This window comes from Penicillium alfredii (genome assembly GCF_028826965.1).
Source record: "Penicillium alfredii strain IBT 34128 chromosome Unknown utg000010l_segment0_segment0, whole genome shotgun sequence".
In the NCBI taxonomy this organism is placed as follows: domain Eukaryota; kingdom Fungi; phylum Ascomycota; class Eurotiomycetes; order Eurotiales; family Aspergillaceae; genus Penicillium; species Penicillium alfredii.
The window spans coordinates 2,352,971-2,372,227 of record NW_026622707.1 but is presented as its reverse complement, the minus strand read 5'-3'; the positions used below and the strand labels follow the sequence as shown (position 1 = coordinate 2,372,227).

General features: G+C 51.2%; 8 protein-coding genes across 8 annotated transcripts; 5 read left to right on the top strand and 3 right to left on the bottom strand.

The window, feature by feature from the left end:
• Positions 1-540: 540 nt before the first annotated feature.
• Positions 541-1,797, top strand: NUU61_008422 (uncharacterized protein; the record flags this gene model as incomplete). Its single annotated transcript, XM_056658947.1, has 1 exon — positions 541-1,797. One exon carries the CDS (start codon positions 541-543, stop codon positions 1,795-1,797), a length of 1,257 nt encoding a protein of 418 aa, XP_056509240.1.
• A 586-nt stretch (positions 1,798-2,383) lies between these two features.
• On the top strand, positions 2,384-4,339 carry NUU61_008421 (uncharacterized protein; the record flags this gene model as incomplete). Its single annotated transcript, XM_056658946.1, has 6 exons — positions 2,384-2,435; positions 2,560-3,179; positions 3,232-3,453; positions 3,491-3,845; positions 3,899-4,094; positions 4,165-4,339. 6 exons carry the CDS (start codon positions 2,384-2,386, stop codon positions 4,337-4,339), a joined length of 1,620 nt encoding a protein of 539 aa, XP_056509239.1.
• A 647-nt stretch (positions 4,340-4,986) lies between these two features.
• On the top strand, positions 4,987-6,905 carry NUU61_008420 (GMC family oxidoreductase; the record flags this gene model as incomplete). Its single annotated transcript, XM_056658945.1, has 2 exons — positions 4,987-5,232; positions 5,307-6,905. The coding sequence occupies 2 exons, from the start codon at positions 4,987-4,989 to the stop codon at positions 6,903-6,905; spliced, it is 1,845 nt and encodes a 614-aa protein (XP_056509238.1).
• A 325-nt stretch (positions 6,906-7,230) lies between these two features.
• aspf34 (cell wall protein PhiA) lies at positions 7,231-7,854 on the bottom strand (the record flags this gene model as incomplete). Its single annotated transcript, XM_056658944.1, has 2 exons — positions 7,231-7,487; positions 7,563-7,854. The coding sequence occupies 2 exons, from the start codon at positions 7,852-7,854 to the stop codon at positions 7,231-7,233; spliced, it is 549 nt and encodes a 182-aa protein (XP_056509237.1).
• Positions 7,855-9,538: 1,684 nt separating this feature from the next.
• NUU61_008418 (putative amino acid transporter) lies at positions 9,539-11,006 on the bottom strand (the record flags this gene model as incomplete). The annotated part of the gene is made up of 2 exons (XM_056658943.1): positions 9,539-9,598; positions 9,654-11,006. The coding sequence occupies 2 exons, from the start codon at positions 11,004-11,006 to the stop codon at positions 9,539-9,541; spliced, it is 1,413 nt and encodes a 470-aa protein (XP_056509236.1).
• A 2,613-nt stretch (positions 11,007-13,619) lies between these two features.
• NUU61_008417 (aminotransferase) lies at positions 13,620-15,144 on the bottom strand (the record flags this gene model as incomplete). Its single annotated transcript, XM_056658942.1, has 6 exons — positions 13,620-13,735; positions 13,788-13,877; positions 13,929-14,041; positions 14,086-14,170; positions 14,224-14,704; positions 14,782-15,144. The coding sequence occupies 6 exons, from the start codon at positions 15,142-15,144 to the stop codon at positions 13,620-13,622; spliced, it is 1,248 nt and encodes a 415-aa protein (XP_056509235.1).
• A 449-nt stretch (positions 15,145-15,593) lies between these two features.
• Positions 15,594-16,583, top strand: NUU61_008416 (dihydrodipicolinate synthase family protein; the record flags this gene model as incomplete). Its single annotated transcript, XM_056658941.1, has 1 exon — positions 15,594-16,583. One exon carries the CDS (start codon positions 15,594-15,596, stop codon positions 16,581-16,583), a length of 990 nt encoding a protein of 329 aa, XP_056509234.1.
• An 821-nt stretch (positions 16,584-17,404) lies between these two features.
• Positions 17,405-19,225, top strand: NUU61_008415 (MFS transporter; the record flags this gene model as incomplete). The annotated part of the gene is made up of 1 exon (XM_056658940.1): positions 17,405-19,225. One exon carries the CDS (start codon positions 17,405-17,407, stop codon positions 19,223-19,225), a length of 1,821 nt encoding a protein of 606 aa, XP_056509233.1.
• Between the last annotated feature and the right edge of the window lie 32 nt (positions 19,226-19,257).

The following is a 19,257-nucleotide window of genomic DNA, read 5'->3' as shown; positions in this document are numbered from 1 at the left end:
AGGGGTAGGTTCCAAAGACTTTTGATCAGCCACTGTTGGTACATTGCTTTATCGGACACTTCCTACTAGACCTATAGCTAATAAAATAAAAACCAATCGAAAGAAGCTTAGGGTTAAGGTTAGGTTCGGTTCCATACGATACGAGGAGCAGTGGTAGTATCAATCCGACGTTTAACAGTAGTTTTGTCTAAGAAACTAAGGAGGCTTCCTTACTCTCTTGGCAATTTTAAAGTGACCCAGAACGACTAAAGCTCTTTTTCTTTGTTGAGCTTGCAGGGAATGGTTGCTGACGCTCCCAGATTGGTCGAGTCAACTTCCTGCTATATACACTTCGTTGTGTATTCAAAGTGTATTTGTATTTCAAGATCTCGGTATTGAAGTGTGCGCTCGGCCCGTGATGTCATCATCTCTGTCCCTTTTGGTGGTGTCGCAGTAGACTCGGGAAACGCTTCTCCTTTCCCCGTCAAGTCATACGGGGACCAGCGGTGTGAGAGACGTTGAGAGACCCATTTCCTGGACTAGGCTAATTCTATATTTAGCATGCCAAGGGTATCAGGGAGCAGCTCAGCAGGGTTCCAGATTGATTTGGCTGCTCCCCCAGGATGGACATATGCTGCCGGGGACACCATCATCGGTACCCTGGCGCGTCGCTTGCCCATTGTCACCCCTGATGCCAGCGTGACACTAGTTCTTATAGGGCAAGTGAGGTCTAAAATCACAGCCAGCCGCAACCAGAACCACCCGAGTCACTATCTCGCTCAGTGGACACTTTGGCCGCCAAAACGCATGACCATCTACAATGGACCTCTTCATATCCCCGAGAGCAGCGACCAAGATCATTTACTGAGTTGGCCCTTCTCGGTCACTATTCCTGAAGGCCCTGTGCGTTCAGCCCTGGGAGGGCATTCTCAAGGAGCGAGCTTCCTCCCGCTGGACGAGTCCGAAATCGCTCAGCATAGCCTGCCTGGAACGTTTTTCTCCAGTGGAATCAGTTTTTCGACCTCATCTGAAGGAATCGTTGAGTACTACCTGGAGGCTGAACTACGATACAACCGTGGTCCCTCCCTTGAGATACGCAAGGCTGTTGCTTCCATTAAGATGAGGCAGCCCGGGGTAGGGACTGCTATTGTTAGTCACGACCTCAAACACCATGCGACCGAGGTCAAAGTGCAAAGCCAGCGTCTCTTCCCGGAAATGGAGAATGCAGAGTTAACGGTGAAACAAAAAGCCCAGAAAATCGTGGGGTTATCAAAGGTCCCTGAATTCTGGTTCAACGTCGACCTGGTTCATCCTACTATTGTCCAAATCGGCGATGCGTCTCCTATCCCAGTGTATTTGAGGATCATTCCTCAGAAGGAGAAAACAAGTGTATCCATAAGGGATGCAACGCAGAGAATTCAGGTGAACTGGGTCAAAATGAGAATTCAAGCGGACACTATCCTCCTTGCTTCCGGCAATTTTACTACCCGCGTCCACCAGGATTCCCATACAGCCTGCTATGATCTTGGTCTTGAAGATGCTTTCCCAAGACTCGAGCGCCCTGTCATGATATCGTGCAACAAGGACACTGGTGAAGGGTCCGTGGATATTGGCAACGTCCTCCAACTTGTCCTCCATGAAAACGGTCTAAGCACTGGAAACTGGCCTCTGCGTAAGGTGTCGACTATCTATCCTGACTTCATTACGTATAGCATCCGACACCGACACTGGGCAGAATGGGAGGTATCTCTCACTGTTGCAGGAGAGACCATGAAGGTCCGAATGCGCACAAGTTTGAGAGTTGTGGCTGCATCCTAAGGCCTTGTTGCAGCGCTCTCTTGTTGAATGTGGCTTCGGTACTAGCCACTGGTGAGATTAATCTTCTGATATGAAATGCAACTATTCTTCAACTTCTAGGCTTATTGGGTTGTTGGAATAAGAAGTGGTTGTCTTCCTATCGAAATCGCCCCTAGATTTACCTCTTGAATTCACCCATAGTCTATATCTAGATTGATCCCAAAGTCATACGACGGCTTTAGCTGTTCCTAGCCTCCTTGATTTCATTGGCGTCGCAAAGGTTTTCCTTGGGGCCTCTATTCTGCTACTGTACGACGAAAGACATACGTCTTGATCAGCGAAGAACGATATCGCTGTATATTACCACAGGCACCACCCCTACTAATGATTATCTTCATATTTCAATGTTCAAGAACCCCCCGCACGCCACATTAAAGAGCGCCCGCATTCGCAGCGGGGAAGCTCCACTGTTGGTCCCATGATTGGGCCACAATTGCGACCTGTGCCTTTCTTCCTCTTTCTCTGCCATACGGAATTCCTTGATGGCTGCCTAGCACGGACCTGATAACATTCAGTCTACATCGTCTGTGATAGCTTTACCAGGGCTATGCCGATGGTAACGGGTGCCTTAGCCAAGGCGCCGTGTCTCAGCTGCCGAGGTATGCATCCCGCAAATGAATATCCACACTTTTACTCACGGACCTCACTGGCAGAGAAACATCAGAAATGTATACGCATTCACCGACAATGTGAGAATACCGACTGCTGACATGAGCCTTGTAGGTGACAAGCGCAAGCCAGTATGCAAGCGTTGTGAAGGCAAGGGCCTAAAGTGCATTCCTGCACTACGAAAAACGGTCTTTCGGCATGGATCAACGGCCAATTTCGATGCACAATTTGCTGGAGATCAGCCATGGGTCAATAGTGAGCCCAAAAACTGGAAGTCCATGAAGGATTTCTTAGACACGCCATCTGCCGTGTCCACGCGGTCAGTGGAAGAGTCGATCGTGACGACCGGCATCGTGTCAGCATCTAGCGGAAATGGCTCTTCCGGATACTCACCTCTTAGGCACTTCCATTCAAATCATGATCATGACCTAAATGCTAAGCCGTCCGAGGTTGACGAGAACCACAAGCGGTGCAGACTGAATGAACCCATTTCCATCGGTGGCTTTCTGGCAGAGTCTGGTACCGTCCAGGTTGAGGGCATGTTCGAACCCATGCCTACTCACCCCGATGGGCAGAGGAGTGGATCTGAAGACCGAGGGTTGACTCTAGACCGAAATACCGACGTTCCAACCTCTTTCAACACCCTAGGCTCGAGTGACTGCTTATGGGAATCTGCCACCAGCGATCAGGAGGCCTGCCTTTTGCGATATTTCATCGAAGAACTATCACCTTGGGTAAGAGCGAATCAAATTTCCTGCGAAATGATCTTCCACTGATAAGCATCAGTTCGATCACTGTGATGAACAAAAACATTTCCAGCTCGTCGTTCCTCGCCGAGCGCAGTCTTGTCCCGTACTTCGACATGCTGTTTTGGCCGTCTCGTCTCGTCATTTGAGCCGTCTTCCACAATATAATACCCCTAGGGGCATTATTTATCGTGGACAGCTACTACCCGATCTGCAAAAGTCGACTGCAGTGGAGTATATGCTGCGCTGTATCCCCGACCTCGTGCGTTTTCCCCGAAATTCGGGATCCGATGCACCAGGAAAATATCATAGCAGCTACGGTTATCCTCCGCCAATACGAGGAGCTTGAAGAAGAGATGGAGGAGTGCGAAATTGTGCTAGATTCTCCGTCTCGTGGACGAGTCAATTTTTTGGTCATCACTCAGAAAATTATAGACGCAATCTTCTCCGCTCCGCTGAATCGATCTCTTGCCACTGCATCCTACTGGATCGCGATTCGGCAAGAGGTATACTATGCTCTGACTCGAGAGAGGGCCCCGACTCTGCGGATTGACGACGCTTGCTGGCACCAGGCTTCAGTCGCCAACACTTTGATCGTGTTTGCTGGCCAGGTTGCCCAGTGGCACTGGGGTCAGAGGCTATCGGAAGAATGGAGTAAGTCATAAATTGTCATTAGAGAATCCATCAACTAACCCCTGAATATTCAGCAAGGCTCAGGTCACAGCAGCAACAGCTGGAATGCAAGTACATAGAGGAGCTCAAACCTCTTCTTTATCAAAAAGCAGATCGATCCAAAGGTCACATCTTTCCGACGGTCTGGTATTTCTTTGACTCTCAGGTTACTGGGGTGCAGCATTTGGAATTGGCCAAAATGATCTTGATTGCTGCAAGCCCGCATCTCAGGTATGCCATGTTGATTGTCTCTCAAGCTTCTGCCTTTCCTTGGTTTCCCCTAAAAGCTAAAGAAGTATAGAAATGGAACCCGCGCGGCCCATCGCAAAGCCGAGGCACTGGTCCGGTCGAGTGTGCTCAAACTCTGTGGAATTTCCTTGAATCGCCCACAATGTCAGCCAGCGTTGATCAATGCAGTGATTGCAATTACGCTTTATGGGGATTTTTCGGTGAACAGGAAGAGCGAGACGCATTGATCGGGGTGATTGAGCGAACAGAAGCAATCAATGCGTGGCCTCTGACGAAAGCATACGAGAAATTGAAACATCGATGGGAAATGGCTGATAGTGTTGAATTATAATATCATGCATGCAATCTCACTCAAACACCTCAGATGGAATTCTATGCGAATATCAATTTTGTCTAGCAAAGTTTCAAGGGGACACGCCCCCTTCTGCCATTAATATAGGGCATCCATGCCAAGGCAAGAAACGAATGAATTAGGGCAACCCTAATCCCCAAACCACCGATGACCGACGGCGCGTTATTTCATCCTCTGCAGAAGCTAGCCTCTCTGCCACACTATGGAGCTTAAGCGCAACTCGGCAGGAATTAAACTTTCGACTGAAAAGACGAGCGGCTGCGACCACAACCCCTGAATGGATGGCCCTGGTTGGAACCAGATCCACCGTCTATCTCGACCCACCGCAATCCACGCCATCCCCAGTCGACGAGATTTGAGAAGCAAGCAATGCTCGCGGTGGATTAAAGTGGGGTCACCGCCGCGGCTTTTTCTTTTCCTTTATCTTTTCTCTTTCGGGTCTTTTTCGCTCTCAATTCCCCCTCCCCCGGGCTTCCTGCAGCCTTTTCTTCATACCCCTCTGACAGGGACATCGGAACTCCCATGGCGACATTCAATTCCGATGCTACTTCAGACCTCCGGGATGCCAACTTTGACTTTGTGGTCATCGGCGGAGGAACGTCTGGCTTGGTAGTGGCCAACAGACTAACAGAATGTCGGGATACACGAGTGCTTGTGCTCGAAGCTGGTACCAACCGCTTGAATGATCCTCGTCTTCTCGTGCCGGGGCTGGCTTCCACAACATTTGAGGATCCGAATTTCGATTGGAATTTCAAATCGGTGCCACAGGTATAGCCCAAGCATCTTGGTTTGTAGTTTCCTGAGCCCGCTAACAACACGCGATTCCGTTCATCTCTGCACAGGAGCAATTGAATGGTCGTCACTTGTGGGCAAACAAAGGTCGGACATTAGGTGGATCGTCGGCCATTAATATGGGTATGATTGTCTACCCATCGCGATGTGGTATGAACGCCTGGGAATCGTTAGGCAACCCGGGTTGGGGGTGGGATGCTTTCAGCCCATATATTCGCAGTTTTCATCAAGCAACGGCGCCCTCGGACCAGGTGCGCCATTTTTTCCAAGATATGAAATACGACCACGGCCACCAGGGAAGTGAAGGACCCGTGAAAGTATCATTTGGCGATGAGTATATGCCATATCATACCGCTTGGCTAGAGACGTTCAAGACCCTGGGATATCCCCAGACCGAGGATCAGATCTGCGGCCTCGGCATAGGTCCTTTTGTCAGCCCTGGCGCCGTGGACCCTGAGACACATACCAGGAGCCATGCGGGGGTTGCTTACCTGGGACCAGAGGTTCAGGCCCGGTCGAACTTAAGAATCGTGACAGGGGCTTTGGCCGAGAAGCTTGTGCTGGAACGGCGAAGGGATATTGTGGTCGCCACAGCTGTTCGATTCACCAAGGCAAACCAAACATACACCGTCTCTGTCAGGAAAGAGGTCATTCTAGCAGCCGGAACTACCCAGACGCCTCAGATTCTGGAGTTGTCTGGGATCGGGAATTCCGATCTTCTCAGGCAACACGGCATTACACCCGTGATAGAAAACCCGGGGGTGGGGGAGAACTTGCAAGACCATGGATTTGTTTCATTTGGGTATGAGGTAGCCGACGGTCTACCCTCGGGGGACGTGGCCAGAGATCCCGTGGAGGCTGCCGCTGCGATGGAAGCATACCAGAAGGATGGCTCTGGGCCATTAGGTATGGTGCCCTTGGTATCTGCATTTATGCCATGTGTGGACTTTGCTCCGACAGAAAGAGAGCTGCTGCTTCAAGAGCTCCAATCGTGCATGGTGACCCCGGGAATCCCTCGTGCCCGTGAGAAGCAATATAAAGCACTGTACCGGATTCTGGAGCAGCCTGATGAGCCCACTTCCCAATATATCCTCGCTCCATTCCAGATTCTCCCGCGCCGACGCGAGACTTCGAAAAGTGTTTTTGACTTCAGCCATCCGGGCTTTTTCATCAGCATCGTGTCAATGCTCAATTATCCACTCTCTCGGGGATCTGTCCATTTGCAATCTGCCGATTCTTCCGCCGCCCCGAGGATCGACCACGGAATCCTCCGACACCCACTTGATCTAGATCTGCATGCGCGTCATACAATATGGATCGAAAGGATTGCCGAAACAGAACCAATGGCATCACTACTCAAGCAACAGGGCCAGCGTCTGCACACACCAGAGCGCGTAACGGATTTAGACCGAGCAAAGGAGTTGTGCACTGAACTAGCCCTGTCAACGTACCATCTTAGTGGAACGTGTGCAATGATGCCATATGAAGATGGGGGTGTTGTGGACCCTCGATTGAAGGTACACGGAACTGCAAATATCCGAATTGTCGATGCGAGTGTATTTCCCTTGGTACCTCGAGGCAACATCCAATCCACTGTTTTCGCGGCAGCGGAGAAGGCAGCGGATTTGATCAAAGAAGACATGTACTAGCGGCGTTTTGCTAGCATTTGACTATGAGCGACAGTCGGCATCGATGCTACTCTATGCTTGAATACAGGTTTACGGTAGGTTTTACGGTAGGTTCTCGGCTTACTAGAACTATGCATCATGCGCCCTTTGAGTATTTAATGATTTCAGCGTTTCTGTGGCCTTTTTGACCTCATATCAATTTAGGCTTTGATTTATGAACAATCATGAAGTCCAGTCCAAAGACCAAGCCAAAGAAGATCATACCCCCGTATAATCTCTGAAGTATATCACCAGTCATGGGAGGATGGAATGACTCCGATAGTAGGCCCGGGCGGACAAAACAGGACTACTGAGTGTAGAGGCAGCCATTGGGGTTGGAAGTCTTCTCAACCCGAGCAGCGATGCCAACGCAGTCCTTGTTTCCAGCAGGGTTTGCAACACCTGCAGAGGCCCAGATGCTCCAGGCTCCATCGATGCTGTTGGGACAGGCAATCAGGTCGTTTCCGGCAAACTGAATGTGGTCCTCCTTGATGGCCCAGCCCTTGCGTTCCGAGTTCTTGGGGGTAGGCTGAGCGCCGGTAGTGTAGCCAATCTTACCTTGGCCTATTTCCCTTGCTTAGCTTCATGTATTTCCAAAACAAAAGAAGATAGAAAGAAAGAAAGAACGATGGCCCATACCCATGCCGGAACGGTCAACGAAGATCTCCTGAGGAGTAGCGGACTGGTCGTAGAGGTACAGAGCGCCGTCGTTGATGTAGAAGGTAGCGTCTTGCTCCTTAGGGCGAGCACAACTAGCATTCTGAGAAGGCAATCCAGTAAAAATGCTGCTCTTGGCTGCATTAAAGCCAGAGTTTTGCACACCACTCCCGGAGTGGATAGCAACGAGGCCAAAAGTGTTGGACTGCGCCGCGGGAAAACCAGAGGCAGTAGCGGCAACCAAAGGGGTGAGAATGATGTTCTTGAGCTGCATTTTGAGAGTGGCTGAGAAGTGTGTGGTGGTTTGGTAAGTAAAGATAAACGAGAGGGTAGGTTGTTGAATAAGACACAAACTGGGTTGGATATTCTCAAGCTTTTATACCTTTTTTCGGCCGCATGCTCAAAACTAGGCTCGTTGCATCATCCCACCGCTGGCGTCCACTAGCGACATCGCCAGGGTTGCTGTCTCAAACATCGAGGAATTTCTTTGGGCGGCCAAGCATCATACTAAGCCGGGAGGCTGTCCCGCATTGTCTCAGTAAGGTTCCTATTCTTACTGACATTCATAATTGGGACTTTTAACCAGCAACCTCGGCGGGGAAACGTCCTAGAAGAGCCAGTGTCCCGAGATACCGTGCCCTATCCGATTGCGAATTGGGATACGGATAGTGAATGGAAATGAGCATTGAAACAAAGTGTTGAGTATGCTATATATCTTGCAGTCTGTCATAAGCACTTCCTGCACTGCCATATCAAATTGAACACCATTACGGCTTTCTTCTGAATATCCCGTTCGGGCAAGATTCCGTGTAGACCCTGATGGCCAAGATCTCCACATGTTTCTCCGATCTATCCACACTTTCCAAGTCAACCCCAATCAATCATGTTATCAAGGCCTTTCAACCAGAGACACCCACACTCGCAGAACACCAGGTTTGAAATGTGGCGCCCGGCTGCATCGCCTATTCCGGCTCGGTCCCACTTAACCGACAGAGGAGTTGTCTCAATAATAGTTGTGATGAGGTCATGAGTAGAGAGAGGTTGGTCACGCTATAGTTCATTTAACCTTGCTTGACTGAATGTGATCAACAACTCACCCGATGAAGTGCCGCCATGACACAATGTCCTTATTGTTATCATTATTCAATCTTCTTGGGCCATTGAGACACATCCAACCATATTTCATGCTTATCCTGCGCCGCCAGTACCGCCCTCAAGTTCCCCAGACAACATGGAGTACGGTTCTTGCAGTGATCCCGGGATCAGAGAGTGTTCTTGTCCGTCCTGTGCCATGAGGCCCGGTATGCCCTACCGGCTACGATGAGCCCGATAAGGCATGCCTGCTTTATCTTCAATAAGTTATTGTTGGGCTACCAAGCCATCAACCTCGGGATCCCATCATATATCCGACTCTACACGATTAGCAACGTTGGTCGGATATGGGTAGACGCTACTCGAATGAATCCGCCGACCATATCGCTTGATTTCTGTAGGCCCATGATCAAGTCTACTGCCCAGGATTAAGTTCGTCCCAATTAAATATCCTACTATGGGCCCCAGTAATGATGGCCCGTGGACATGGTATCGACTGGCTTTGTGCGGTGGGAAACTGGGTCCTAAATACCCCAATATCTCGGCGCGATCATCTAGAGATTGCGGTCCATAAATAAAAGGTAAATCTCGAGTAAACACAATAGATGTATATATACAGATTCGCTCTTCAACAAAGTCATGAGAATCTTCGATCATGAGAAATGCAATGCGGGTTCTATCAGACAAAAAAAGGTCCCAGGCCATTTCTATGGGCACCATCGCATGAATAGCAGCGCAAGCCGAAATGAGTTTTATCGTTGCGGGCGGTTCAGGACAAATATACATGACTGCGAGACGGGCCTGCAAACCCCACTCACCGTAGCTTGGTCGAGGCACGGAGTGCGGGGAGTGCGCTCTAAAACCGCTTATTCCGGTGAGGCACAGGTGAAAACACCACGAACGGAGCCGGTCTTGTAGTTGTTGATCTGGGGGAAATGTGAGCAACAGACTCAAGGACGGGGAGGTCAGAGCAATACTTACAATATCATCGATACTCGAGTAAGTTCCTCCCACCAACACCACCAGGCCAATGATCAGAATGACAAAATTGAGGGCCGCCAGCGCCAGATTCTTCGGCTCAGTCCAGCTGCCCTTCCGAACCAAGATAAACCACATCAACGCCGGGAAGTAAAAGGTGAACCCAGAGATGAACAACGCAGACATGAGCGAGAGCAGATCTTCGAAGAAGGGGATCACTTCGGCGACAACGAAGGCGACAATGGTGGCCGCCGTAATGATGCCAATCCACGTGAGCCAGCCCATCGGGGTGTTAACAAAGCGGATCGGGGAATTGGCGAAAATACGGCCGTGGACAAGACGCCCAAATACAACCGTATTGATCGAGCCACTAATAAAGATCACGGGCAAGGCAATTCCGAAAGCGACTCGGCTGAGAGTGTTGCCCGCAGAGAGGAGAGCCGGGCCCTTCACATCCGGGCCAACGAACGCATAGATGGTGGCACCCGTGATAGTGTAGATCACGATCTCAGTGATACCAAGAGCCCAGATCGACTTCACAAAGTCCTTGGGGGTGTGCATTTCTTCCATGAAGGAGAACTGGCAAATGGCAAAGCTGTACGCAAAAATGATGTTGGAAATAGCGATGAATGCCTCCGCAAAGGTTAGCCCTTCCTTTGGCCAAGCCGACCAGGGCACCGCTGCCAGGCCACCGGGCGCATTGGTGGCCTCGACGCCAGTACCAATAATGGTGATACCGATGGCGATCAGAATCGAGGCGAAATCCACGTAACCCAGGATGGCCATTTCCGTGAAACTCGGAGGGACGGCCAGTAACAACAGGATAACGGCAGAAACCACAGCAAAGACCACGGAACAAACGTCACTCTTGGTGATGTTCATAAAGGCGATCGTTCCAGTCAAGCAATGGGAACCCGTCAAAAGAATCAGCATTAAGCTGAGCATGAAGTTGATCAACTCATAGCCAAATCGGCCCCACATAAGACGACCAGCGTCGGCGTAGTGGGCAACCTGGGGGAAGAGCAGTTTTACTTGGCCGACAACATAACTGGTATAGATGGCGATCAGGCCCAGACCCACGCAACAGATGACACCTGCGACCATTCCGAGCTTCGCAAAGGTCGAGGGGATGGACAGACTCCCCAGGGCGATGGCCTCGACAATGAGGACGACGGTGAGTCGCTTCCACCCAAGTCTGTTGAACTTGTTGACACCGTGATCATAGATATTTCGCTCTGCCTCGCTCATCTCACCCACCATGTCCCCATCGAACGGCGGGGGGGCGGCGTACACCTTTTCGTTGTCGGAATCCATGACTTTGGCGGTGTCGTGACCGGTGATGTCGTTGTAACCCATGGTTGGTGGCGGGTGAGAGAGAAGCCGTTCAAGGTGTGAGTGTGGAGGGGATCAAGAAGGCAGGGCGAGGGACTGGGTCTTAAAAGAAGGAATTTTGCGCGCCCGAGCCCACCGACAGACACGCACACAGAGAGACAGGCTCAGATGCGGCGCTATCAGCGAGGCAAATTGCGGATTCCTTTGACTAAGGAATTTCCCGCATGCTGCTTGGGCCGTCTCCAACACGTGGAGTACGACGCTGCTCCACTCGTTTGATCGCCCAACCAACGAGCACTCCGGCTGCGGACGGGGGCTGCTCCACCGACTGCATCCAGACGAATCCTAGCCAACGCCCCGATCCGCACCGGGTGGATGAAATGATAAGAAAGTTCGGCCTTTAGGTAAGAGAAATGGGATACTGGGTCCCTCACGGCCTGAAGATCTCGTTGGAGATGTCATCTGGAGAAATCCCCGCGTCCAAAGTCATTTGCGGGGGAGATCGGGGTGTGAATTAAGCAAAAGGGAAGTGTAACAGCCACCAAGCCATGGAAACTCAGAAATCCAAGGAAAGTCAGGGATGCGAAGAGGCCATCAGAGCTTGTCTTTGCGCCACCAAGGCGATCCCTCGGCGAAAGGGGAGCCAGCGCTGGGCTTATCACGTGGTCACGTGGTGCCACGAATCCTGCGGCTGAATCAGCGTGATAAGCACAACTGCGCGATGATTGGTCAATGAGTGATTGCGAGCAGCTGCCTCGTTCGGCTCTCCCTCGCCTGAGGAACTTGGCTCTCTCGCCACACCAAGTCTTTGCATATCTGCATGGCTACTGGTCTGCATGCACTTCTACGATGATTCTCGTGATGGCATCATGCTCCGATCCTTGGTATAGCTTACAAACTGCCGATCAACCCCAACTCTTCCCCTTGTACCTCTGTACACCTGGGGAAATGAGTGGATCACAGCACTTGGCTCTTCCGGGCCGTCCAAAATGGCGCATCGTTGATTTGTGGGTGCGACCGAGAACAGTCTGGAAGGATGCCCGATGGGTGACAAGTCGGGCCCCCCCCCCCAGCATGCTCCCCCGGCATGGACAGATGGAGAGCCGTGAAGGTTTCCAATCGGTGGCATGCGTGGTTCAGGGATCATCCTCCATCATGGCCCTCGTACGTAATGAGGAACTCTTTTCGACTACCTCGGGTATCACATTCGAGATCCCGTAATGAAATCGTGCTCGATGCCTCTCTCTTTCTCTTTGTCTGTCTCTCTGTGAGCTGCTTCCTCTCGCCCTGAATCCTTCCGGGACCAAATCAATTCCATGTCATCAATGTCAGCTCCATCAGGTCCGTGCGGATCCGTGGCTTGATAATGAACTCTGCCCTGTGCGTGCTTCCAGAACACCATGCGACTCATTCAGATGACCATGTAGCCCCCTCACAGACCCGCCTGTTCAGCGATTGCCTGCACACTTCCTCTCGGACCGAGTGATTGTCGTGGCCAAGAGACAATCCCGGCTCCTGAGCTGAGAATAAGCCGGCTTTGATAAGCACCTCTTCGACGCCCGGCCCCCAGACTTGGGCGCCCTGCTGTCGAGATAAAGGTGGGCCACTCCTTCTAGAATATTCAACCCTTGCAAAAACGCCCGTTCCCGCGATCTTGTTATCAACAGGAGCAAGGATCAGTCACTTCTTGGTTTCCTCAATAAGGAAGTTTCTTCTCATGAGGAACTGGGTTGATTGCAAATCCACTGTCTACTGGCCGGTCGTCCCTCTCGCTCGCCCCATCATCGACATGGATTTATCTGCTTTGAGAGCGTGCTATCCACCCACACACCCACCCTTGATTGAAAGAGCGTCTACGGCGGGAAATCAGCGAGTCTAAGCTAGATACTCCAGTTTAAACCTATCGCCTCCTTTTCCAAACCCAAGGCCCGGTTTTAGTTACTGCTTATCAATGGACGCTCTGAGACAGCCACATCGAGGCAGAAAAGGAAAGAGAAGAAAGGAGCCCATATCCAGGCGACAACTGGTTGATTGACGCTGAAGTTAGAAAAGGGGAGATTGAGATCATACCATTCAACTCATCCATTCATTTCTCTTCCAAAACATGTCACGGAAGAGTAATACAATGAGCCACGGTAGATCGACGCGCCACGGCACTCTTCGGTAGACCTTTCGCCCAGGCAAAATAAATAAATTGCTGGCAGTTGCTGCTCTCTGGTCATCCAGGAGACGTAAGGAGCAGGTTTTGGAGATGAGAGGTTTTCAATGTTTACCCTGCCCTGCGCGACCACGAATCGTCTATTATGTCTAGTCCGAGAAATCCACCACAAATTCTTTCGTCTAGGATTAAAAATGACAAGTTTAGTTGGTATCGATACACACCGTAAAGTCAAAATACCAACGTTTACTGAGCTGCTTGATTTATCGAATGCAGATGCGAATATATATCTCTGTATATCATTGGCAAAACCGTTGGCGGGATGTGCTTCATCAACACCACGAGCTGTATGTCCGACGGTGTTTTTATGTATATACCCAATAAAACACAAAATGAACCTTGGTAGCTTTCCAGTGAAAAATGACTTAGCCAAGCTGCTCATTTTAATCAAGGACCATGTTGACTCGTCTTGGCGCCTCTCAACCCGACGCCTTCAGACACTCCGCAATGGAGTGAGCCACATATTCCACATTACCAGCATTTAGACCAGCAATGGAAATGCGGGAGTTGTCAGCCATATAAATATGGTATTGCTCTGGAGGTGGTTAACATCTCAGCATTTCATGGATTAGGGTATTCCAACAAACCTCGCAATTTCAGGACCACATCAGAAGACAACCCCAGAAAGCCAAACATCCCTGATTGTCGGATCAAGTGCACCCAGGAGCCAGGGACATCTGGTCTGGTCAGCTTTCTGACGCGGCTGCAAGAAGATCAATCGCACGTACCAAGGGAGACCAAGTTGTCATACAATGCCTTTCTCATGGCACGAATTCGACCACTCATAGTGATCAGGTCGTCATACCAGGCCTCTCGCAATCCATCATCTGTCAGGATATTGCTCGCGATCTTAGCCCCGTATGCCGGGGGTTTGAGACCTCAGACCGCTGGAGCATCTCGAGCATGGACTGGGAGTTCGTGGCAGTCTGTTCGGTATTTGTTGCTAAAAGGAAGCACCCAACTCGCTCCCCTATGAATATCATTTGATTAATCAGGTTCTCGCCCGACTGGGTGGTTGCATACCATAAAGCCCCATGTTTTTCGCAAAGGAGAGACACACCCCGGCTTCCATCCTCATTTCCTCGACGAAGAATCGAATGGCATAGGCATCCTCGTCGATACTGCCAGAGTTAAAACCCAAATATGCGGCGTCAAACAGGGGAAACAATCGTCGAGCCCTCATCAGGCGGGCAATTTCCTGCCACTGTTCCTTGCTGGGGTCACACCCGGTCGGATTATGCGCACAAGCATGGAGGATGACCACGGAGCTGGGCTCTGCAGTTCTGAGCATGGCATAATATGACTCCATGTCTACCTCCTTTTGATCATTGTGGTAGTATTGAAAACTTTCACACTGGAACCCCAGCGATGAGAAGACCTGGTAGTGATTGGACCAAGTGGGCGCAGGGATATAGACCTTCGGGATTGGTGTCTGACAGGCTCGCAATAACAGTCCGGCGAGATGGAGTGCCCCCGTTCCCGACAGACTTTGACAGGTCGCTAGCTGACCAGTCCTTGGGTTAGTGATGGGACGACAAGTAAACCGCTGGGATCCCCCAGCCCGAAGCCAGGTTGCCATACTTTACCCTGCTGTGACTCGAAAAGCGATGATCCCAGTGCCATCTTCGCGGCTGCCTGGCGAAAATCTGGCAACCCCAGGATGGGGAGATACTCATGATTCAGTCCTTGCGATAGCAGTCGTTCGCGGCTGGTGTTCACCGAGGGAAGAATCCATGGCTTTCCCTCCTCGTCGCGATATGTTCCCTGGCCCAGATTCACCTTCCTGGAGAACGGATCCGTCAAGTACTGCGCTGTTAAAGCAAATATCGCATCTGCTGGAATAAACTGCGCCTCAGCAAAGTGAGATTCGGTCGGGCTGAGAGTGTGTGTCGTGGCCATTTTGCGAATGCGGACAATGTTCCTGAGACTCCGACGAGACAACATCTCTCATGATGGCATTCTTTCTCAGGTTATTAAGTTGAGACTCCGCATTCTCCAATTCGGCTTGATGACGTCTCGGGGCCAGGGCCCGATACACAGCGGGTCTTGTCCGCACCAGCGCCCCACCACATCGCATGGCCGTCGACAGCATCTCGGGAGAACTGCCGGCACACCCCGCAGGCGCCGAAGAAAAGAGCCTAACCAAGGCCTCCTGTGGATCGGGTTGAGTACCCGAGAGTCCTCGTGTTCATTCAGAGGGTGTTGAGTGCGTTGCAAAAGGCGAAGTATCGGCCTCACTGCCCGAGGATGAAGGATGCGGATTCTCGTGCCCCTCCTTCCCCTTCTCCTTCTCTTGAACCTGACGTGTCTTGGAAATAAATAGAACCTTCCTGCTTCAACGCTTGTCCATTCACTCGCCTCACCCCTGAGAGAGACTGCATCTATTTTTCACCATGGGCTCTCACTCTGCCGTCTCTCCGCAGCCACACATTCCGCCCTCGGGCGTGTGGTGTCCGGCTGTGACCTTCTTCAACCATGAGACCGATACGCTAGACCTCACCTCACAATGCCAATATTTTGCCTACTTGTCTCAGACCGGACTGGCCGGTCTGGTGATCTTGGGAACCAACTCCGAAGCTTTCCTCCTCACCCGCGAAGAGCGCGCGCAACTCATCTCGACGGCGCGGGCCGCCGTTGGTCCCGACTTTCCGCTGATGGCGGGCGTGGGCGCGCACTCCACCAAGCAAACCCTTGAGCTTGCCCAAGATGCCGCTGCTGCCGGTGCTAACTATGCCCTGGTTCTTCCTCCGGCCTACTTTGGGAAAGCCACCAATATGAACGTGGTGAAGCGGTTCTTTTCCGAGGTGGCCGCAAAGTCCCCTCTACCAGTGGTGGTATACAACTTCCCCGGCGTGTGCAATGGGGTGGACATGGACTCTGAGACAATTGCCTCTATTGTGCGCAGGTCGGCCGCCTCGAATGCCAGCGGTCGTTCGAATGTCGTCGGCGTGAAGCTTACTTGTGGCTCGGTCGGAAAGATCACTCGGTTAGCGGCAACATTCCCTCCCGAGGAATTTGCGACTTTTGGCGGACAATCCGATTTCCTAATCGGTGGGTTGGCGGCGGGCAGTGCTGGCTGCATTGCCGCGTTTGCCAATGTCTTCCCCAAGACGGCAGCTCAAATCTACACTCTATACCAAAAGGGCCAGATCGAGGAGGCTAGGAAGCTGCAAAAACAAGCAGCGCTAGCTGAAAGCTCCATCAAAAGCGGGATTGCATCCACCAAGCACGCGGTGGGCAGTTTCTCCGCTCGTCTGGCAGGAATCCCAGACGCCGCTACGAAGCTAATGCCACGCCACCCTTACGAGGAAGTGGGCGATGGGGCCAAAAAGGCCATTCAAGAGGGCATGGCCGAGGTTGCGAGGATCGAGGAGAACCTGTAGCGTGATATTTAAACTGAAGAAATGTTGTGAGTAGCGTGTTTACATGGTCTGCTTTTGCTTCTAATGCTGCTTCTTGTAGCTATAATCGAAATGGGAGCTAGATCACTGAGCTCGGTGCTAAATAATTCCAACTCCGATGCATTTCACATAGTGGAAAATAGGGGTGATTCGTGTCTCCAGCACCTGATCGTACTTCCTGACTCAGGGGCGATTTTGGCAGTTCCAAGGTTATCTCTGATTCCGCCGGAGATTTCCCGAAAAAATACGTCGGTCTTCTCGAAGGTGGCCTGGTCCACTTTCTTTTAAAAAAAAATCATAAAAATAGAAAAGCAAGGCGCTTCGAAGGCCAAATCAACCTCGGTCCTTTTGCTAATGCACATCCATGTCTCTTTGATTCACCGCACTGAGCCTCGGCGATGCCGTCTTCGATTATTGATCCGATTATTGATCGGGCCGATTCTACGAGCCTCAGGAGGCCCCGACTCGTCTTTGTTCTGTCGATGCCGGGCCCAACAATATTAATAGGACACCACGCATTCTCTGCCGTCCCACTTTGGACAGAATCTTTTCCCAAAGAAGCAGTGTATCCGGGCTGAGGCGTTAAATAATCGCAGTGAATATAGCCAAATATGAATACTAATCATACTTATCACACAAAACAGAGATTTACACCTAGAAATGCACCATATCAGTCTCTCTTGTGGTTTTCCCTCTTTCCTTTTTTTTTTTTTCTCTGATTGAATTCAAAATTGAACCCTCCAGGAGTGCAGGCATCCACCCATCTTTCTCTCAGGCCCTAGCACGCATCGATCTTGATTTACATGGCTATCGAGACCCCCTCGGTGGAGGGCAAAGCCCATCATTCAAATCTACCACGCTCTCTTCCATTCTGGCGACTCGTGGCCCAACCAGGCGCCATCACTCAAGAGGTCGCCGATTATCCTTGCGCAGGGTCCGGCACCGAAGAGGATCCGTATGTGGTTCAGTGGATGCCCAATGATTTTCGCAATCCCCTCCAGCTAGGGACAGCGATGAAATGGTTCATTACCCTCATTGCTGCACTTGAGACACTCGTAGTCGCCCTCGTCTCCTCAGCGTATACCGGTGGCGTCGTCCAGATCGAGGAGCAATTCCGGGTGACGACCGAAGTTGCGACATTAGGAGTGTCGCTTTATGTCCTCGGATTTGCACTGGGACCATTGCTCTGGGCGCCGATGAGTGAACTCTTTGGCCGACAGATTGTGTTTATCAGCACCTATTGTGGTTTGACCATATTCTGTGCTGGAACAACCGGCGCAAAAAATATCGAGACTCTGCTGGTGTTTCGGTTCCTCGCAGGGGCATTTGGATCCTCCCCCTTCACAAACTCCGGTGGGGTTATTGCCGATATGTTTATGGCGCGTGAACGAGGATTGGCCCTGTCGGCGTTCGCGTTGGCCCCATTCCTGGGTCCGGTGATTGGGCCTATTGTGGGAGGCTTTCTGGGGATGAAAGCCGGCTGGAGGTGGGTGATGGGTCTATTGACTATTCTGTGCGGCGTGATGTGGTTCTTAGGCGCAGCATTGAAACCGGAGACCTATGCTCCAGTCCTGCTTCGACAACGAGCCCAAACGCTTTCCAAGCTCACCGGCCAAGTGTACCGGAGCAAACTCGACATCGATCAAGGTCAGACCACGGTCAAAGATGCTTTGAAAACATCCCTTTCCCGGCCCCTCGTTCTTCTCTTTAAGGAGCCGATTGTTCTCCTACTGTCGATTTACCTTTCGATTATCTATGGAACCCTCTATATGCTGTTTGGTGCATTTCCTATTGTGTATGAGATCCATCGAGGATGGAACCAAGGTATCTCCGGCCTCGCCTTCCTCGGAGTGATGGTTGGCATGTTCGGTGCCATCGCCTATTCGATCCCTGAGAATGCACGCTATTCGAAAATCCTAGCTAAGAACGGCGGTTACGCTCCTCCGGAAACTCGCCTCCCCCCTTGTATGCTGGCTTCGATTGCGCTTCCAGCTGGTCTGTTCTGGTTTGCATGGACCAACTCTCCATCTATCCACTGGCTAGCAAGCATCGCTGCGGGTGTGCCATTTGGATTCGGCATGGTCTTGGTCTTCCTCAGTGTCTTCAACTACCTAATTGATGCCTACACCATCTTCGCGGCGTCGGTTCTAGCAGCCAACTCTTTACTTCGGTCGCTCTTTGGGTTTGCCTTTCCATTATTCACATCTTACATGTATCAGGATCTGGGAATCCATTGGGCCTCCTGTGTACCGGCTTTCCTCGCACTGGCTTGCGTGCCTTTCCCTTTTATCCTGTACAAGAAAGGATTGACTATTCGGAAATACTGCAAATACTCGGCCCAATCTGAGGCCTTTGTGCAAAGCCTTCTTCAGAGCATTCAGACGGCAGCCAAACCGTCTGATCCGGATCCATCGACTGCATCGGACCCAGCAGACACACGACCACCTCTGCCTTCACAAGAAATTGTTCAGGCGAGGAAGGAACATACTGCGGAGGTCAATTCTGTTCATCAATCCCTGTCGCCGGCTTCCACAGATACTGGGCCAGAGATGCACCGGGTCCCCACATATGAGGCGAATCCTTATGATGTCGATCGTGTACTCACCCGCGAATCCTTTAAATAGTGGCGGGGAGGGCCCAGGGGTTTCACAAGGCA